We start from the raw sequence: 18,522 nt of genomic DNA, 5'->3' as shown, positions 1-18,522 counted from the left end.
ATTGTTAAAATGTCCACACTAACCAGAGCAAACTATAAATTCAATGCAGCTCCTATCAAAATTCCAATGGCATTTTTCACAGAATTAAAATAATTTTAAAATTTATATAGAACCACAAAAGACCACAAATAGCCAAAGCAGTCCTGAGAGAAAGAAGAACAAACCTAGAGCTATCATGCTCCTGATTTCAAACTATACTAAAAAGCTATAGTAATCAAAACATTATTATTGGTATAAAAACAGACACAGATCAATGGAACAGATTAGACAGCCCAGAAACTAACCCATGCTTAAATGGTCAATTAATTTACAACAAATAAGGCAAGAAAATACAACGGGGAAAGGAAAGTCTTTGCAATAAATGGTGCCAGGCACCTACCACATGCAGAAGAATGACACTGGACCACTTTCTTCTCGCACCAACACAAAAATTAGCTCAAAACAGATTAACGATGTGAATGTTAGACCTAAACCATAAGACTCCTAGAAGAAAACATAGGCAGTAAACTCACTGACGGTGCTCGTGGAACACTGCTTTTTGGAAAGGACTCCAAAGGCAGTAACAATAAAAATAAACACATGGGATTATGTCAAAGTATAAAGCTTCTGCATAGTGAAGGAAATCATCAACAAAAGAAGAAGGCAACCTTCTGAAGGGAGAAGAAATCTGCAAATCATATATCTGATAACAGGCTAATATCCAAAATATATTTTAAAAAAAGCTCATACAACTCAACAAAAAACAATCTGGTTAAAATATGGGCAGAGGCTGGGGCACCCGGCCGGCTCAGAGGAGCATGCAATGAGTTTGAGCCCCACACTAGACACGAGATTACTTAAATAAATTTTAAAAACTTAAATAAATAAATAAATGGGCAGAGGATCTGAACAGACATTTTTGCAAAGAGGCCATACAGACAGCTAACAGGCATGAAAAGATGCTCAACATCACTCATCATCAGGCAACTGCAAATCAAAATCACAATGAGATGTCGTCTCACACCTGTCAGAACGACTATTACCAAAAAGACAAGAAATAACAAGTGTTGGAGAGGCTGTGGAGAAAAGGGGGCCCTCCCACAGTTAGGAATGTAAACTGGTGCAGCCCCAACAGAAGAACAGAAAAACAGTAGAGAAGTCCCTCAAAATATTAAACAAACAAACAAACAAAAACTGCCGTAAGACCCACCTACCACCTATTCTACTTCTGGGTATTTACCCGAAGAAAATAAACGTATTAATTCCAAAAGATATCATTACAGCATTGTTTACAATAGCCAAGACATGGAAACAACCTAAGTGTGAATCGATGGATGACTGGATAAAGAAAACGTGGTATATATACATGCATTATTACTCAGCCATAAAAAAGAAGGAAATCTTGCCATTGAGACAACAGGGATGAACTCTGAGGGTATTATGCTAAATAAAATAAGTCAAACAGACAAAGCCATATACAATATGATTTCACTTACATATGGAATCTAAAAAACAAAACGCAGACACAGAAACAAAATGGTGGTTATCAGAGGGAAAGGGAGTTTGAGGGTGGGTGGAGAGGGTGAAGGGGGTCAACTGTATGGTGACCACAGTAACACCAGACTTAACTGTAGCGATCATTCTGCAGTGTGTGCAACATTGAATTATGTTGTACACCTGAAACTAATACTATATACCAATTCTATCTCACTTTCAAAAAATCCTAAATTCATTGCTAACATACTCTCCCCTCAACTTATAATCTTTCTAGAACAGCAGCTCTGCATCACCACCAACCTCCTTTCCTTCGATATTACTCTATGCTTTTCCTTCTCCATCACCCTGATGAAGCAACTGACCCCCATCTCTCCCTCCCTCCCTCTCTCCTCTTAGCTGGTAAATAAGACGATTTTGGCAAGCAGAGGTAGGAAGGTGAGCATCCTGTGTTCCATAATGAAGAACAAACTGTGTCCTAATCAGTATGGAGATACCATTCCGTAAATTATTTTTTCTAATCCATTTTTCAGTTTCCTTCTTTGAGAACACCGATTATGAATTTTTGCCTTATTTCCCAGGCCAATCCTTTTTTCTCTAACCCTTGTTAGCATTCTGTTTACAACCATTTAATTTTCCTTTTAAAAGAAAAAAAAATCCAAGGGCTCCTTCTTGGGTGGCATAGTCGGTTGAACTCCAACTCTTGATTTCAGCTCAGGTCATGATCTCAGGTTCGTGGGGTCAAGACCTGTGTCAGGCTCCACGCTCCGTGCCAGTCTCCTTGAGATTCTCTCTCTTCCTCTGCACCACCACCACCCTGCAGCTCACACATGCACCCACTTGCTCTTGCTCTCTCCCCTTCTCAAAATAAATAAATAAATAAAATTTTAAAAAAAATCCCACCCTCCATGTCCCTTATGTTTTCAGCGTGTCTCTCCAATTTCGTGTTTGCGTCACATGCTTCTCCTTGGAACCAACCCTGGACAAGAGAATCTCTCATCGCCCGCCTGTGTAGCACGTCATTCCCATTGTTCTCTATTTCAAGAACTGTCACTTCACTTTGTCTTGAGATCCGTGGCTGTGAGCATCCTTTCTTGGCTTCCCCCTACATTCCCCGTTTGGCCTTCAAGCTTTAGAAAGACGTTCCTCACACATTACAGTCATGGAGGAGAGATCAAACATGGCAAGCGTATTTTGGTTTTCTTGTCCTTCTTGCTCCTTTAGTGATTGCACAGAAGGCAGCATCCGTTTTACTCCGCCATCTTAAAACTCAAAGTCCCCCCAACCACAGAAAGGACTGAAGTAATGATACACGCTAGCTACGCTGTGGGTGAATCTCAAAAAGAGGAAGAGAGAACTTTCTCTACTTCTCTCTTCCCAGGTACACACATCAAGGAAAAGTGATATGAGGACATAAAAGAAGGCTGCCATCTGCATGCCAGAAAGAGAGCCTCACCAGGAACCAAACTGGGTGGCACCCTAATATAGACTTAATGGCCTCCAGAAGTGTGAGAAATTCATTTCTGCTATTCAAGCCACCGAGACTACTGTATGTTATTATGGCAGCCCAAACTAAGCCACTGAATTGCGTATTTTTAATGATCAATTTTCTGCTATGTGAATTTTACCTCAATTAGAAAATATCTGGAAGTCCCTACACATCTTAGTTCCAATACCTGGCCCTATTTCTGCTACATAGCAGGCAAATAATAAATGGCTACTGAAAGAAGGAATGAATGAACAAAAATCTCTGATGATGTCACTTCCTGTTCAGAACGCTAAATGAATGTTTAACACCAAGAGGAAAAGCAAATCACAAATTCAAAGGATTCTGTCCTTATTTGCCTGAGACTTCATTCCCATTCATTCCCATTATGATCATCCTGAAATGTTCTTCCTTTCCACTTGTAATGACCCTATTCATCTTCAGTCTCAACACAACTGTGACGTCCTCCACAGAGATCCATACCTCGTGCCTTTCCAGTCTATGCCAACCAGCATCAGTACACTCTGCTCTCCATCTATAACACTGTCTTTAGGGATTTATTGCACTTATATTCTGCTTTGATGATTGTTTGTTTGGATGCCCTAAATCCTCAATCATATTATAACCTTCTAGAGGGTAAGGGCCACGTTTTTAATGTTTAAATTCTTCACTGTACTCAACACACTGCTTTGCATAAAGAACATATTTTTTTTAAAGATTTATTTTTTTTGAGAGAGAGAGAGAGTGAAAAAGCAGTGAGAGGGACAGAGGGAGAGAATCTCAAGCAGACTCCCCACTGAGCGCAGAGCCTGATGCGGGGCTCAATCCCACAACCCATGAGATCATGACCTGAGCCAAAACCAAGAGCTGGACGCTCAACACCCCGAGACACCCAGGCGCCCCCAAGAACATTTTCAATAAGAAGTTTATCAGAGAACAAAAACTAATTTAGTTTGAAGAGGAAACTGGAAGAGCTAGTGTCCTGAGCAGGTCAATTAACCACTGAGCACTTCAAATGCAGCGACATGACACTGACAAGGTATTTAATAAAAAGAGGCTCCATAATAAATTTCATTTGCTTCTTAGTATCAATTATCATCTCATCATTAATAATTCTAGCCACCTTAGAATATTTTAATAGTGTGATAGGTTTATTATTGTAAATGAGGGCTTTTAAAAATAGGTTCATATTAAATTTAAAATAGCTTTCTGTCATTAAGGAGTTTCCAATTCTCTTATAACAACGTGAGAAAACACTGTAAGCAATTTCACATTCTATTTCTACACAGCTGATTGAGCAAGTACTATTAAGGTTACCAATTTTGAGTGTTTTATAAATAACATTTATGAAATTTTTGTTTAGTGGTAAATAATCAGATTTCAATTTAAAAGTTAGAATAAGGGTACATTAGCAAAGTACGTAGTGTTCATATTTCTCTACATATATTCGAATCCCAAAGCATAGTAAGAGTGTCTCCTTTCGGACTAAGGTCAGTTAAAGGAACACAGCAAGAATGTCAGAAGCTAAATTTATTTTTACCTCCATCTTTGCCTCAGAGGTAGAACATCTCTACTATGATGTAACTCAAACATAAAGACGGCCTTACCAGGTAATTTCTTTTCTAGCTGTTGTTGTTCATCTTCTAAAACTGGTTCCTCTGGTAACCTCTGATCGACTGCAGTCGAGCTGATGACAGATATGCCACTGCCGGATCGAACTCGTCTGAAATTGTGGAAAAAAAGAAAAAAAAAGATTCATATAAAGCTGCCTTGGTAGAACTGAGCAAACTATGGAAAACAACTGTTAAAGAGTATGCCACATCATGGAGTAAATTTCATTTATAGTGAGGAAAAGATAAAGATTTGGTCCTCCTTATTTACAAAGAGTTTTTAAAAAACGAATAGGTGAATGTCCTCAGACTCTTGAGTGCCAAGCTTGTTCAAATGTTTAGAATCACCCCCCAGATCAGGGCAATTCCAAAGGACTGAATTAATGCATAATCATCATGTGCTCTAGAACAGTGCCTGGGTCACAGTCAAGTGCTCCCTGTTGTCACCCCTGCCCTCTTGCGGAACAAGAAATCCTCCGAGAGAAGATGAGCAGCTCAGCTGAATGCGAGCACCTCTTTTCCCTTTACAAAGTCTTTCTATCCATTTTATCTCATAATAAACACATGAAATATTACACTTTCCAGTCCCTAAAACGAATCACTTAAGTTTACTGGTTAGTTTCACCTTAAGCCTTGCTCTTTTGAAACGATCTACCTTTTTGTTAATGCTTTTTTATCAGCTTGCAGTCTTGTGTCTCTTGGAGTGATTCGTGCAGCTGTCAGACTCTGCAGACAAACTGCCCAGCTACGGTTTCCTCTGACAGCCACAGATTTCTCGGCTCACTCCATGTATGCACTGACAGCCATGGCACCGTTTCTCTTACTTTTATGGGGATCTATGCACCCCACCTCCCTACCAGTCTTTGAGGAAGCAGGACAGAAATTCTTCTTTGTGTTTCTTTTTCTGTTTTTTGTGCTTGTAAGATTTCATATTTGTCTTTTAAAGTTAAAGCCTTGAGACATCATTGTCTTGGCAGGGAGGTGTGTGTGCTGTGTCAACGTAGAGGATAGCAGTCATGTACATTCCCCCCAACTGGACCTTGGTCTATTCTCTTGACAACTCCACTGAAACTGTGTTTTTGCGGAACTTTGATGAGATAGAGTGGTACAAATATCGACAACCTTTTGATGTTTTACTAATAGACTATTACTACCTTAAAGAACAGAACAGGCTCCAGATTCACACAGGACCTAGATCAGTAGGTTTTCTTGAATTCATGGATATTTCATTTACTGGCCAGGAATAAAAATGACTCACAGATACACAGCCAACAAAGCCCAGTTTGAAATTCACATACCAAATACACAACTTCTTATAAGAGCCAAACGTTCCTTACCTAAAGGAAGGTGGAATGTACTCTGGAGGCAGGACAGGTGGCAGGGGTTGGCCGGACATAGCGACATCGATTAGGTGCATAGCCAAGATAAATTCTTCTGCTGTGAGTTTTCCATCTTGATCAATGTCAGAAAGATTCCTATTCAACAAAAAAGTTAACCATATTCTAGTTTCATTCTAGTTTCATGAAAATGCATGTGTGTTACTATTCACAAGTGATTGAAATGTTCTGTTTCCTTATTCTGACTCTAGGCCAGTTGAGTCTCTCTGTGCCTCGGTTTATAAAAATAGTACCTATTTCATAGTACTGCTGCAAAGATAAAATGAGACAATCCAAGTTGTTGGGATGGTGTTCACCATTCAGCAAATGTTAACTATGGTTATAATTATAGTCTTCTCAAGCCTTGCCAGCCCATTTAGAACATATCATACTCACATTCTATGTGTCTTTAAACACTGCGCTCGGCAAACTATCGGGTCAGATAGTAAACATTCAAGCTTAACAAGACATGGTCTCTATTGCACTGAATTCTGCCCTTTTGGCAGGAAAGCAGCCATAGATACATAAATAAACGGGCGTAAAACCTCATTTGCAAAAACAGGTGCAGGCCAAGTTCTACTCATTTAGGTTAGCTGGCCAACTGCTGATGTAGACCTACAGGGTGGATCTTTCTGGACTTTAGCCAGACTTAAGATGTTTGCTGCTCCTTAGTCTCAAGATTCAGTGGCTACCATTCCTCATCATCAACTTGCCCTAGTAGCTAATGGGAGTAAACAGATTTTTCGAGCAAGTCTAAGAATGGGATTTTACTTAATCACTTCTGGACACCAAGAGAATGCAAGATAACAAAGCTGTTCACCAGAATGCCAACAGGACAGCTACACTGGGAAACTGGCTTTGCTGACAGCATAAATCAAGAAATTCCTCTTAAATCTGAAATTTCCTTTGGTGGCATAAACCAGTTTTTACTAACAGTATAATGTCTATGCAATGACATCTGCCCTTTCTAGAGTACAGTTCTGCAAGTTTTGATGGATTCAGTTGTGTAATTGAATTCCGTTGTGTATCACAATATTTAGAACAGTTCCATCACCACGCAAAATTGCCCTGCATTTCTTAGTCACCCTCTTGCCTTGCCCACAACCCCTGGCAACCAATGATCTCTTTTCTGTCCCTCAAGCTTTGCATTTCCCAGATGCCTGTTCTTCCTCACCCTCTCCTCCTTCCCATCCCCCATTACAGCTACTCCCCGGCAAATTCAATTAGAAGGCAGGTGGAATTCTTTTCCCCTCTATACTTGTCTAAATAGTGGTTGTAAACATTTAATTAAAATATCTTTTTATTGTATAGAAAGGGAATATAATAACATTCTAGTAGGAGAAGACTCAAGTATTTTTTTCAAAGAGGGCAGGTTATAAATGAGATACTTAAGCATTTCAATATACTCTAGTGTCATGAGAACACCAAAAAACTACCAATCAACCTCCATAAATGTTAGATCTCAAGTTTACATTTCAGAGGGCCCTAGGATACTGGTACATACCCAGACTTAAAGACATCTGGATGTGTCATATTAACTGCTCTATTATGTTTATTACCTGATTAGTTATTATTATTCTATTTCAAAGGAAGACCCTTTAATACAAAGCAGAAGGGACCAGGATGGGTGAAGGGACTAGCACCAGAGTGTGACCACTTATGAAGCAACCATATCAACGGGCCCTTTGGCAAAATCATGAACCTCAAATCATGCAATTAAAGTAATCAAAAGCTATTAAAAATTCTTAAAAAATAGGGGCACCTGGGTAGTAGCTCAGTCAGTTAAGTGTCCGACTTTTGATATTGGCTCAGGTCATGATCTCAGGGTTGTGAAATCGAGCCCCACGTTGGGGTGTGTGCTGAATCTGGAGCCTTTTAAGATTCCATCTCTCCCTCTGTCCCTCTGTCCCTCCCTCACCCTCCCTTCCTCCTTCACTCTTTAAAAAAAAAAAAAATGCTTGGGGCTCCTGGGTGGCACAGCGGTTAAGCGTCTGCCTTCGGCTCAGGGCGTGATCCCGGCGATCTGGGATCGAGCCCCCCATCAGGCTCCTCCGCTATGAGCCTGCTTCTTCCTCTCCCACTCCCCCTACTTGTGTTCCCTCTCTCGCTGGCTGTCTCTATCTCTGTCGAATAAATAAAATCTTTAAAAAATAAATAAATAAATAAATAAATAAAAATGCAAAATAGAGATGTTTATGTGCCTTCTGATGAAAGTACACTGTAATATCTCTGATATAGCCTTGCCAAAAAAATCAAACTTGAATCTGATGAGTGGTTCTCATGAGTGGGATGACTTTGTACCCCAAGGGCCATTTGTCAATACATGGAGACATCTCTGACTGTCACAACGGGGGTGGGGTCACGTTGCTGGCATCTAGTAGGTGGAGGCCAAAGACACTACTAAACAACCTGCAATACACAGAACAGCCCCCACAACAAAAGTTATCGGGCCCAAAGGGTCAGTAGTGTTGAGTGGACAAACCTTGCTCAAGATCCAATTACTGATCTACAGGAAACACAGGAATAAATTAACACAAGGATGCAACCACCAAAAGACAGACTAGAAGAAACTACAGGATAAACAATCTGGGTTTTTCTTTTTGGGGAGGGGGGGCAGTAGGGAACAAGGGGGAGTATATAGAACACTTAAAAGATGTGTCAACCAACTGATGCAAAATGTAGATTTATTTTCATCTGATCTGAACAAATCAACTACAAAAAATTATGAGCCAATCTAACGAATCTGATCACTATCTGATTAACTTAATGATAAGAATTACTATTAAAAATTTTTGGTGGGGGGCGCCTGGGTGGCACAGCGGTTAAGCGTCTGCCTTCGGCTCAGGGCGTGATCCCGGCGTTATGGGATCGAGCCCCACATCAGGCTCCTCCGCTATGAGCCTGCTTCTTCCTCTCCCACTCCCCCTGCTTGTGTTCCCTCTCTCGCTGGCTGTCTCTATCTCTGTCGAATAAATAAAATCTTAAAAAAAAAAAAAATTTTTTTTGGTGGACTACTGGTATTACAGTCCTCTTGAAAAAAAATCCCTATCTCTTTTGGAAATACAAGCTAAAATATTTGCAGATGGAAATGATATAATCACTGAGATCTGGCTTAAAATAATCAGGAAGGAGGAGGGGAGAACCAGGACTAGTCACAAGTTGAGACTTACTTTAAACTGTGTTATGAGTTCTAGAGAATTCATTAATCTCTCTGCTTTTGTATGTTTCAAAATCAAAAAGGGGAAAGAATAAGAGAGGTAATCATCACAGATCATTGGAAAATTAAGCACAATTCCTACACATCCCCACCTTTAAATACTGTATTAATCTGAAGACCCAAGAAGCCATACCAATTTAAGCCACTTTATACAAACCAAGGAACTTTTCATTCCTTACCATATCGAAGCCAGCTGAGCCTGTGGCAAACTTGATTGCATAAGAATAGTTCTTGCTTGGGGACCTAAACAGAAAGGGGCGGGGGGAGAGAATATAAAGATGAATCAGCAAATCTTCACTGTCCAGGAAGACCAGTGTTGTGCACATAGAGCACTATGCAATCTCATGCAATCACAGTGCTTTAAACAATATTTGCTACTACCCAAGGGGCTTTTTCAAAAGGAAATTAAGCCCCAATGAAAAGGGGAAAAAAACAAAGCACACCACAGCATCTGGCACATACTCAATAAATTCTTGTTAAATGGATGTTTCATGAAAAAAGAGTATGTAAAAGATGAGCATTTCAAAACGTAACCTGCCCTTTTCTCCAGATTATCATCTCTATTTGTATCAGGCTTCTATTTACAAAGCTCAAACTTATTGTCTCTGAACTCAGCATCTTCTGCCGCCGCCTGCTGCCTCCACCAGGACCACGATCAGAGAAGAGTCAGAGAATCTTAAGAGGAGAAAGGACCTTAAGAGAGGACAACTCTTGTAACCGTTTCATTACAGACTTAAAAAAAAAAAGGCGGGGGGGGGGGGTCTTGCTCAAGGCTGCACAAATGGCTTTTATCACAATCATTTCTTATGTTAGCAATAAAGAATGCCTGGAATTTCAACTCTGCTCTCCAAATCACCTCTCGTTTCTTAAAGTACTTGTAAATATCTTCACCTCTGGCATGAAACTGGGCTTGGCTAACAGATAAAGTTTATAGTGGGAAATTTTGAGTGTTGAAATAAACCAGTGTTAGGGAGAGAGACAAATATGTCTTCTATCCATCACTGACCCTCAAGGTGTGGTCCCAGGATGACCGATGGACCAAGGAATGAAGAGTTGTAACAGTTTTGTTGGGAAGATTGTCATGTATAAATTTTTGCTTTTAGCTATTTGATTTTTCAAATGGCACCTCATCAAAAGACACAAAAGTGGATGTGTTTTTGCATAGCAAGCAGTATCTGAGAATCACCCCCCAATGTGTCAGCACAGGAAGTGCCCAAGAACTTGCCACGAGACTCGGGCAAGCAGTTTCCTCATTAGTTGGACCGTTTTCTCCTTTCAGATGTCCTTTTCAAATTTACAAGTCTGTGCTCCATCAGATAAGGAAGTATAACATGGAGTTTAACATAGGGCTAGCACATAAAAAATGCTACATTAATGGTAGTTAATATTATACACAATATTCAAACTTTGATTTGAGAGTCAGAAGCAGCTAAACCAGCGGAGCCACCCAGGTTCCCGAGCTCCAGCTCCCTTCTAATCATCCCCCTGACCAAGTGCACCCCAACTTCTAACAGCACAGTGTGCCCTTGTTAAGTATGGCTTATTTTGTTCCACATACTGCATGTAGTTGTAGGACATTAACCCTAACTGCTGTGTGGTATATCATTTTGTGACTATGTAACAATCTATGTATCCATTCTGTTGATGGGCATTCGGACAGGTTTCAGTTTGGGGCTATTATGAACAATGAACCTTCTAGGTTTTGGCAAACATCATATACACATTCCTGAGGAATGAGTGTGTGTATGTGTGTGTGTGTCTGTGTATTGGGAGTCTCTAAGAAGCAATCTTTTTTAAAGTACTGTGGAAGCTCTCCAAGTTCTGTGGTATACTGGAATGAGGAAAGTCCACTGATCATTTTGTTCAGTCTCTAATATTGTATGTAGCATGTCGGAACATTAAAGCAGAATTAGCAAAACTTTAGTGAATGCTTTAACTGATACTCCTCACAATTCTCTCCACTTCAGAACTACATAAAAGGAGGTTAGTATTTCACCTATGACCAATAAAAAGTGTAATAATAACCAAAAAAAACTAGTCCTGGACCTGGATGGGCAGCAGGAGATTTGGATTCCAGTCCGGACTCTTCCTACTCCCTATGGCTTCTGACATTAACAAAAGTACTTTCACTCTCTAAGAGTAAGTTCCTTCCTCTCTAAGTGAGGGAAATGATGTGGAACAGTGACCGGTAAGCCACGGCCACAGGCCATACCTGCTCCCGCATCTGTTTTGTAAATAAAGTTTTCTTGAAACACCACCATGCCCATCATTTGAGCTGCTTTTGTACTAGCATGGCGCAGTTGAGTAGCTGTGACAGACAAAATGTAAGCCTAATATGTTTATGGTTTTGTTCTTTATAGAAGAAGTTTGTTAACTACCACATTAGAAGACCACAACTGTCATTTGCAATTCTAATACTTGACTCTGTACATCCTAAGACAAGGTTGTGAAACATCAAAATAGATCACCAACACCTAAGATGGCCTCTTAGCATAACAGAACAGCATAAAATTGAACTCTTGAGTACAGAAGCCTACATCCATAAAGAGGTATCAGTTTTGGGGTAGTGGCTTTTATGGAAACGTGGGGATAAACAGAAATCCCAAGTTCATAAGCCCTACTATGGGCATCCATGTTTTCATAGGGAAGCACACACGGGAAAGACAGAAATAATTACGTGAAGTAAATGCTTTATCTCAAACAATGCCTAACACTTTAGCTTTTGTCATTAATATATGACTAACCAAAGAGCATATTCATTGTTTCAGAATGCGAGATTAATAAAATGCCTCTTTGAGGAGAAGGCTAGCAGTGATAAGACTGCCAGAATTCTACAGCTACTTACATAATCTTGATTAAAGAATGGGCTCTATGTTTTTACAACTGTCTAAGAGTGTGTAATAGCATACACATCAAGTTGTGAAGGAACGAGGGGGTACCCACCTAAACAGGTGTATCAGCTAAATGAACCCAGGTAATCAGGGGGGCAAAATGTGCCACTGCTAGGTTGGCTTCACTTCCCACAGTGGACAAGCTCGTATCACAAGCTCTGACAGTAAGTACACAGAGAAACATGAGCAAAATCTGATTTTTCAACTATATTTCAAATTTTACTGTCTACCTCACATATTAAAAGTTGTAAATATTTAAGTGCTTGCATCATTATCTTTGGGAAAAAGACACTGTACTTCACTTATAAAACACAGATCCTACCAAGAAAGAGGACTGCTACATCAATATCACATCTGAATACTATTTTAATTAATTCACAGCAAACACCAACAATGCTTGGAAGAATTGTTTTCAGATTTACTGACAGTGTAGTTCTGGGTCTGATGGAGCTTTGGCGTGAAACAGACCATGCTGAATTATACTTAAACCTATACTCCTGAATATTCCTTCGGTGCCTGTATAAGCTGGACTGGTTTCCCATGGTATGGATAAAAATGACAGCTATGTTTTAGCACAGAGTGTGGCGTGGCATTTGCAAATTTGTGTTTAAGTACAATTTGCCCCCTCAGACATAAATATATACTTATTCGAGAAGACTGCTAAGATCCCTTATTAGGGATAAGGCTCAAGATTAGATCAGACCCTTCCAAATCTCACCCAACCCTGATATTTTTTAACAGATGAACTTTTCTTTTGAAAGTAAAATACTGCAATTGTAAGTGAAAGCACAAAAAAAAAAAGATAGTAAGAGTCAGAAATTTAAAGCATCTTTCTCCACTTCTGGAAAACTCACTCCTCCTTCCTCTGTACTTGTTAAAGGGCAGTCACATTTTTTCCCTTCTCAATGTTCAAATCAGAGGTCTCTATTCTCCTTATTAAAATTATACTTTTCTTTCTAATTCTCTCATCAATTTTGAGCGTTTAACCCTCATTAGAAACGCTTCTGAATAGTATTCTAAAATCCTTTCTACTGATACAGGTAACAGAATCTTTTTTTTTTTTTTTTTTTTAAATCCCTGGAGTTCATATAACTTAACTCTGACCTCTTGCACAAGAAACCTAACTAGGTAAAGTGACCTCCAGCTAGTTAAAGTGGCAGAGGCAGGTTCAAAACTCTCCAACCAATTACCTTCACCCCGCAAACTACCTTAAACACAGGCTCTTTGAGCCGACAGTTCCAAGTTCATGTACAAAGCTGGACTTCAGAACCTGAACCGGTTTGGGTTTACAGCAGTGTTTCTTTGCTAGGCTCTGATTTGCATACTAGTGGCGTCCACTGTTCAGAAGTTCCATTTACCAAGAAGGTCAAAGCCTGAGGCACCAGGGAAGAAACTAACTGTGGCTTATCAGGAGATGAGAACTCAAGATAAGAAACACAACGAAAACCCTGTTTGGAAAAAAAGCAAGGCATTTGGAGACTATCTGTGGTCCAACATCTGGAAGCAATCTGCATTTGGAATCAAAATCGTATTTCATGAAATTAATTCTCATTTGTAAATACCTGTTAAGTGTCCACTCATAGTTTTGTCATGACTATTGAATAACTGTCTGTATTTCAGTCTGGATGACTGAGGGACAGCCCACTCTGCCACCGGAGGGACACTGTGGGGAAAAAGGATGAACAATGAGGAACACATTTAAATCCTTTAACAACAGTAAACTAAGAACTTCCCTAGTAGACAGCTTTAACATTTTATTCACTTTCTAATCAGTACTTCTGGATTTTCTGTAATGAGTATTTCCGTATTTTAAGGTTAGACTCATTTCTCTCAAAACAGACATGCTGGTTATTTTTCCAGAATCAAGGGTAAACACAGCAGACCAAGTGACTGCTCCAAGTGATAGATACGATTCATAATTTAAAGGTTCTACAAAATATGGAAAAATCTCCTTGTCCCTGAAGTGAAAGACTAACGCCCAGGCTTTTCCAAACTTCTAGAACAGTTCTCTTTCAGCTTAAAAAGCAATGCTGATACAAACAGATAACTGCCTTTAAAGGTATTCATTCTTTAATATTTATAACTTTCTATTTAGCAAAATACATTAACTCCTTAATGAAGGGAAATCATTTCATTCTGTCAAGTTTCAGTTCCCACAAATGGAGAGAGAACAGAACACGTCCAGGGTCATGGCAAATCAGGGGAACGATAATGGAAGGAGCTTTGCTTTCTTGCGTGTAATCCCATGGTGACCTTTCCCTGCCAATGTGTAGCAACTCTGACTCAAGGAAACCGATACCAGCAGTCAGTGGGGTCTACGCCTCCTTAGTGACCAGGTCTCAGGGTAGTTCCACACAACTATCACACTGGTACCTATGGCTTCTTAGAGCCTGGTGTCTAAACAGGGCAATTTAAAACACAAGGGCTAAGCTCTCAGTAAAATCGGCATTCCACTTCAGGACAGATTACAACTAATGTCCCATTTGCCATTTCCTTTGATTTCAATAAAAATATTTCATGTGTAAAAGCAAAATTTTAATTATAAATTAAACCTCTTAGTCATTATTTATATATGTTATCTATGCACTTATACTCACAATACACACTTCGTAAAGTATAGGAAACAGCTCCCAAAGACTTGGAAAGTATCTAATTAAATTCACCTTTTCAAATTATTATAAATTTCTTAGTAAAAAACACTTACCAGGGTCGATTCTGCTGTGAGTAACTCTGCAACCCTCTCATTTTAAACTAACTAATATTTTGCTGATTCCAACTCTTGCCTACTTGTCAAAAGCTAATTATCTTTCTCTCGCACCCCAGGAATATAGGGTGTTACACACAGAAGCTGCTTCAGATTATACTTATCAAGTCAAAGTTTTCTGCTGAGACTTTCCTGAAAATTTAAATGCACTAAAAACCTCATTAACAGGTAACCAAAAATTAGATGACACATTCTAAAAATTTGCTGGAAATTTAAATTATTAAAAAGACGAGTACCAAAACAACCCCCCAAACCAGCTGTCTTAATCGCAATAATGTTTGCTAATACTGATTATTTATTCATTCTTATGTCACAAATCAATTTTAAGGCAGATCGGAAAATCTCTTGTGGAGAAGCACAGAAAACTCAAAACTTCAGCATGGTAAAAGAGAAAGACTGAGAAATAAGGAATTCAGTGTTAGTTTACATCTCAGCTCTAAAATGTAAACCGTGAGGATTCTAACCTCTCGGGGTTTTCTCCCTCATTCACAATTCTGAGACAGTATCTGCTGTGGTTCTGGGGGCTGAGTGGGATTAATGAGGTGTTTGGCGAATAGATGCTCATTAATGTTCCTGAATCTTAGGAGCAAAACCTTAATTGAGTGGAACACAAGTATCTGTATACCATTAACTCAAGTTTCTAGAGCACACTTCCTGGTTAGGAACTCATGCCTTAAAATCAGAAAGAACTCAGTTCAACTCCTGGCTCTGTCACTTCTGAGTTAGGCTATTTTGGGCAAATTACTAATGTCTCTGAGCTTCCTCCTTATCTACAACACAGAGAGAAGAATCAGTCATCTTCTAGGGAAGATGGTGAGTATTCCAAGAGCTAATGTGCATAAATCAGCATCTGGCATGGTGTTCTTCAGTTTCCGATTTCCTTTACATTATTTTATAAAGGGTTATAAATTGTTCAATTATATTCAACACACTCTTTTCTTGAAAGTGGGAAAATGACTCGATTCACTTAGGAAAGAATTCTAATGAGGAATGAAACAAGAAAAGATGGAACCATCTTCATTAACATCCCCTTTTAACTGCAAAAGTTTTGAGATGGCTTACAAAGAGACAACTTTTCATCCTAGTGCAGCAGTAAGGAAGGGGAAATCAGAGGTAAAAAATAAAAATAAGAAAATATGACACCAAGATTGGTCAAAACATAAGCAGTAAGGTCATATCAGCTTTGCCAAAACTGGGCCATATATTTGATTAGTAATGACTGTCCACTAATCTGAATAATTCATTTCCTAAAAGGTGGTTTTAAATAAGGTTTCAGTAACAATTCAGATTCCATGAGGTTATCTGAGAAAGAATAAAAAATAAGGCAAATTGTGGCTCTAATCTTCATCTAAAAAATTTTATATATAAACTTTTAAATGATTAATACAAGAGTTCATTTTCCCCTCCTACCTGGAGTTTGATTTCAATATTTTTTTTTTTTTTAAGATTTTATTTATTTATGTGACAGAGACACAGCCAGCGAGAGAGGGAACACAAGCAGAGAGAGTGGGAGAGGAAGAAGCAGGCTCCCAGCAGAGGAGCCCGATGTGGGACTCGATCCCGGAACGCCAGGATCACGCCCTGAGCTGAAGGCAGACGCTTTAACGACTGCGCTACCCAGGCGCCCTGATTTCAATATTTTTAAACATTACTAAAACTGGTACCTATTTGTTTTCCCCATTTAAAAAACAACACCCAAAGCTTTTTGAGAAAATGTCATTTTCTTTATTTATCATCTCTGTAACATGTAAGTGATAAAACCTGGTAACATTACCCAAAACTAATTATTGGCATCCTACAAAATAGAAGATAACAAAGAAGTAGCTAATTCATTTTCAGTTTTAGGAGTTAATCAGATAATAGCTTTAACTCAAGCACACTTACCTAGCCACATCGAATGACTGTGCCTTCTGTAATTTAGTGTTTAACTGGGACCCGGGACCAGATCTACTAAAGGAAGAGCTCTTTGGCAATGTGGCTGCTGTAAAAATAAATGTTGAATAATTTTAATTCTACAAAGAAAAGAAACATTTCCCTACTAACGAAAATGAGAAAACATAGTCACCAAACCTGAGGCAGAAATCATTCTTCCCTTATCACCCAGGACTCAAAAAGAGTTATTCCCTCTTCGCTCCCTGGCCCTTGCCAAAAAATTTTCCAGATTTTCTCATTCCTGCTGAAAATCACCTTCCTGCATAGAAATATGTACAATCCATGGATTTAACTCTTTGTTAAATGTTTCATTATCACATTTTATGGACCTATCCCGACAGTTAAAGAAACAACAGCTTAAATACATAGGATATGGCATTTCCTTAACTGTGCTGAAGGAGCGGAAGTATTAGTTCCAGATGGAAGAGCATGGAAGTCAGAGCCTTGCAGTCCTGGCCACACAACATGGGATGCTAGGGAGGGTCAGCCATTACGCCTGATTCTCATTCGGGCTGGATAGCAGCGTGCCAGGAAAAAACTCTGAGTCTTAGCCCCAGCCCCCTCATTCCTGCCTACTGTCTTGCAACATTTGCCATCAGCCACAAAAGAAAACAAGGCAGAGCACGAGGATTCACAGATACTACTGGAAAAGCAACTGCAACAACTTTCTCAGCTGTCATCACATCTGTGGACATGGTCACAAATGAAAGGTGAACTACATGGGACAAGAAAATCTTAAAAAAAAAAAATTGTGGCACATTTAGATTCTTTGGCTATAACTTAAGATCCTGATAGATATAATAAATGCACATAGCTGGGCAGAGAAATAATGATTCAAATATAATCATTACCCATGGCTAAAACCGAGGCCATTCTCACTACTGAATTATGCAGACACATCCAAAGTACTTATAGGAAAAAAAAAAAAAAAAACTTCCCCGGGGGGAACCTGGGTGGCTCAGTCAGTTAGGCATCTGACTCCATTTGGGCTCAGGTCCTGATGTCAGGGTCGTGGGATGGAGCCCCAAATCAGGCTCCACGCTCAGCATGGAGTCTGCTTGTGCCCCTCCCTCTGCTCCTTCCCCTGCTCTCTCTCAAATAAATAAAATCTTTAAAAAAAATACTTCCCCCATTGGATAAGAATTTACTAAGATTTGTAGACCATATTTACAGTTTATGCTTTCTTTTTTTTTTTCTAAAGCTTTTATTTATTTATTTGACAGAGACAGAGACAGCCAGTGAGAGAGGGAACACAAGCAGGGGGAGTGGGAGAGGAAGAAGCAGGCTCATATTGGAGGAGCCTGATGTGGGGCTCGATCCCATAACGCCGGGATCATGCCCTGAGCCGAAGGCAGACGCTTAACCATTGTGCCACCCAGGCGCCCCTACAGTTTATGCTTTTCACTAAAGGGAAAAGGTTTCAAGTTAAGTCTCAAAATAAAATTAACTACACCAGGAAATTTTTGATCCTTCCCTTCAATGAAGCAAGCAGGTAATACTCCATCCTTAATGTATCTAACCATTTAATAAATTTCCTTTCCTGTTCCGCCTGATTCACTATGCCTCAAAAATATAAATAAATAAATAAACAAACAAACAAACAAACAAAAAGGAACACGCAACTTTCCTTTTTCTCCCCAACATAATCCTACTTCTAAGGGAATGGCTTGTTTATCAGCAATTCATAGCAGCTGAAGAAAAGTAGTAACTGACACATGGGAAATAGGAAATGTTCAAATACTGCTCAAACTTGACTTGCTCTTGTCAAGCCCT

At 39.4% G+C, this 18,522-nt stretch overlaps 1 protein-coding gene across 12 annotated transcripts in view; it reads right to left on the bottom strand.

Moving 5' to 3' along the window:
• The window catches only part of ITSN1 (intersectin 1), a 204,079-nt gene that overhangs the window by 99,612 nt on the left and 85,945 nt on the right, over positions 1–18,522 (bottom strand). For all 12 annotated transcript variants that reach the window (XM_026510388.3, XM_048214865.2, XM_026510536.3 and 9 more), the window contains 5 exons: positions 16,702–16,798; positions 13,616–13,716; positions 9,342–9,405; positions 5,907–6,044; positions 4,567–4,682 (listed from right to left, as the gene is read on the bottom strand). In XM_026510388.3, coding sequence (XP_026366173.2) covers positions 4,567–4,682; positions 5,907–6,044; positions 9,342–9,405; positions 13,616–13,716; positions 16,702–16,798 — 516 coding nt within the window. The remainder of the gene's footprint in view (positions 1–4,566; positions 4,683–5,906; positions 6,045–9,341; positions 9,406–13,615; positions 13,717–16,701; positions 16,799–18,522) is intronic.

Source organism: Ursus arctos, unplaced genomic scaffold (assembly GCF_023065955.2).
Source record: "Ursus arctos isolate Adak ecotype North America unplaced genomic scaffold, UrsArc2.0 scaffold_4, whole genome shotgun sequence".
NCBI lineage: Eukaryota > Metazoa > Chordata > Mammalia > Carnivora > Ursidae > Ursus > Ursus arctos.
The sequence above is the reverse complement of the archived record's forward strand: the minus strand, read 5'-3'. Positions and strand labels throughout refer to the sequence as shown.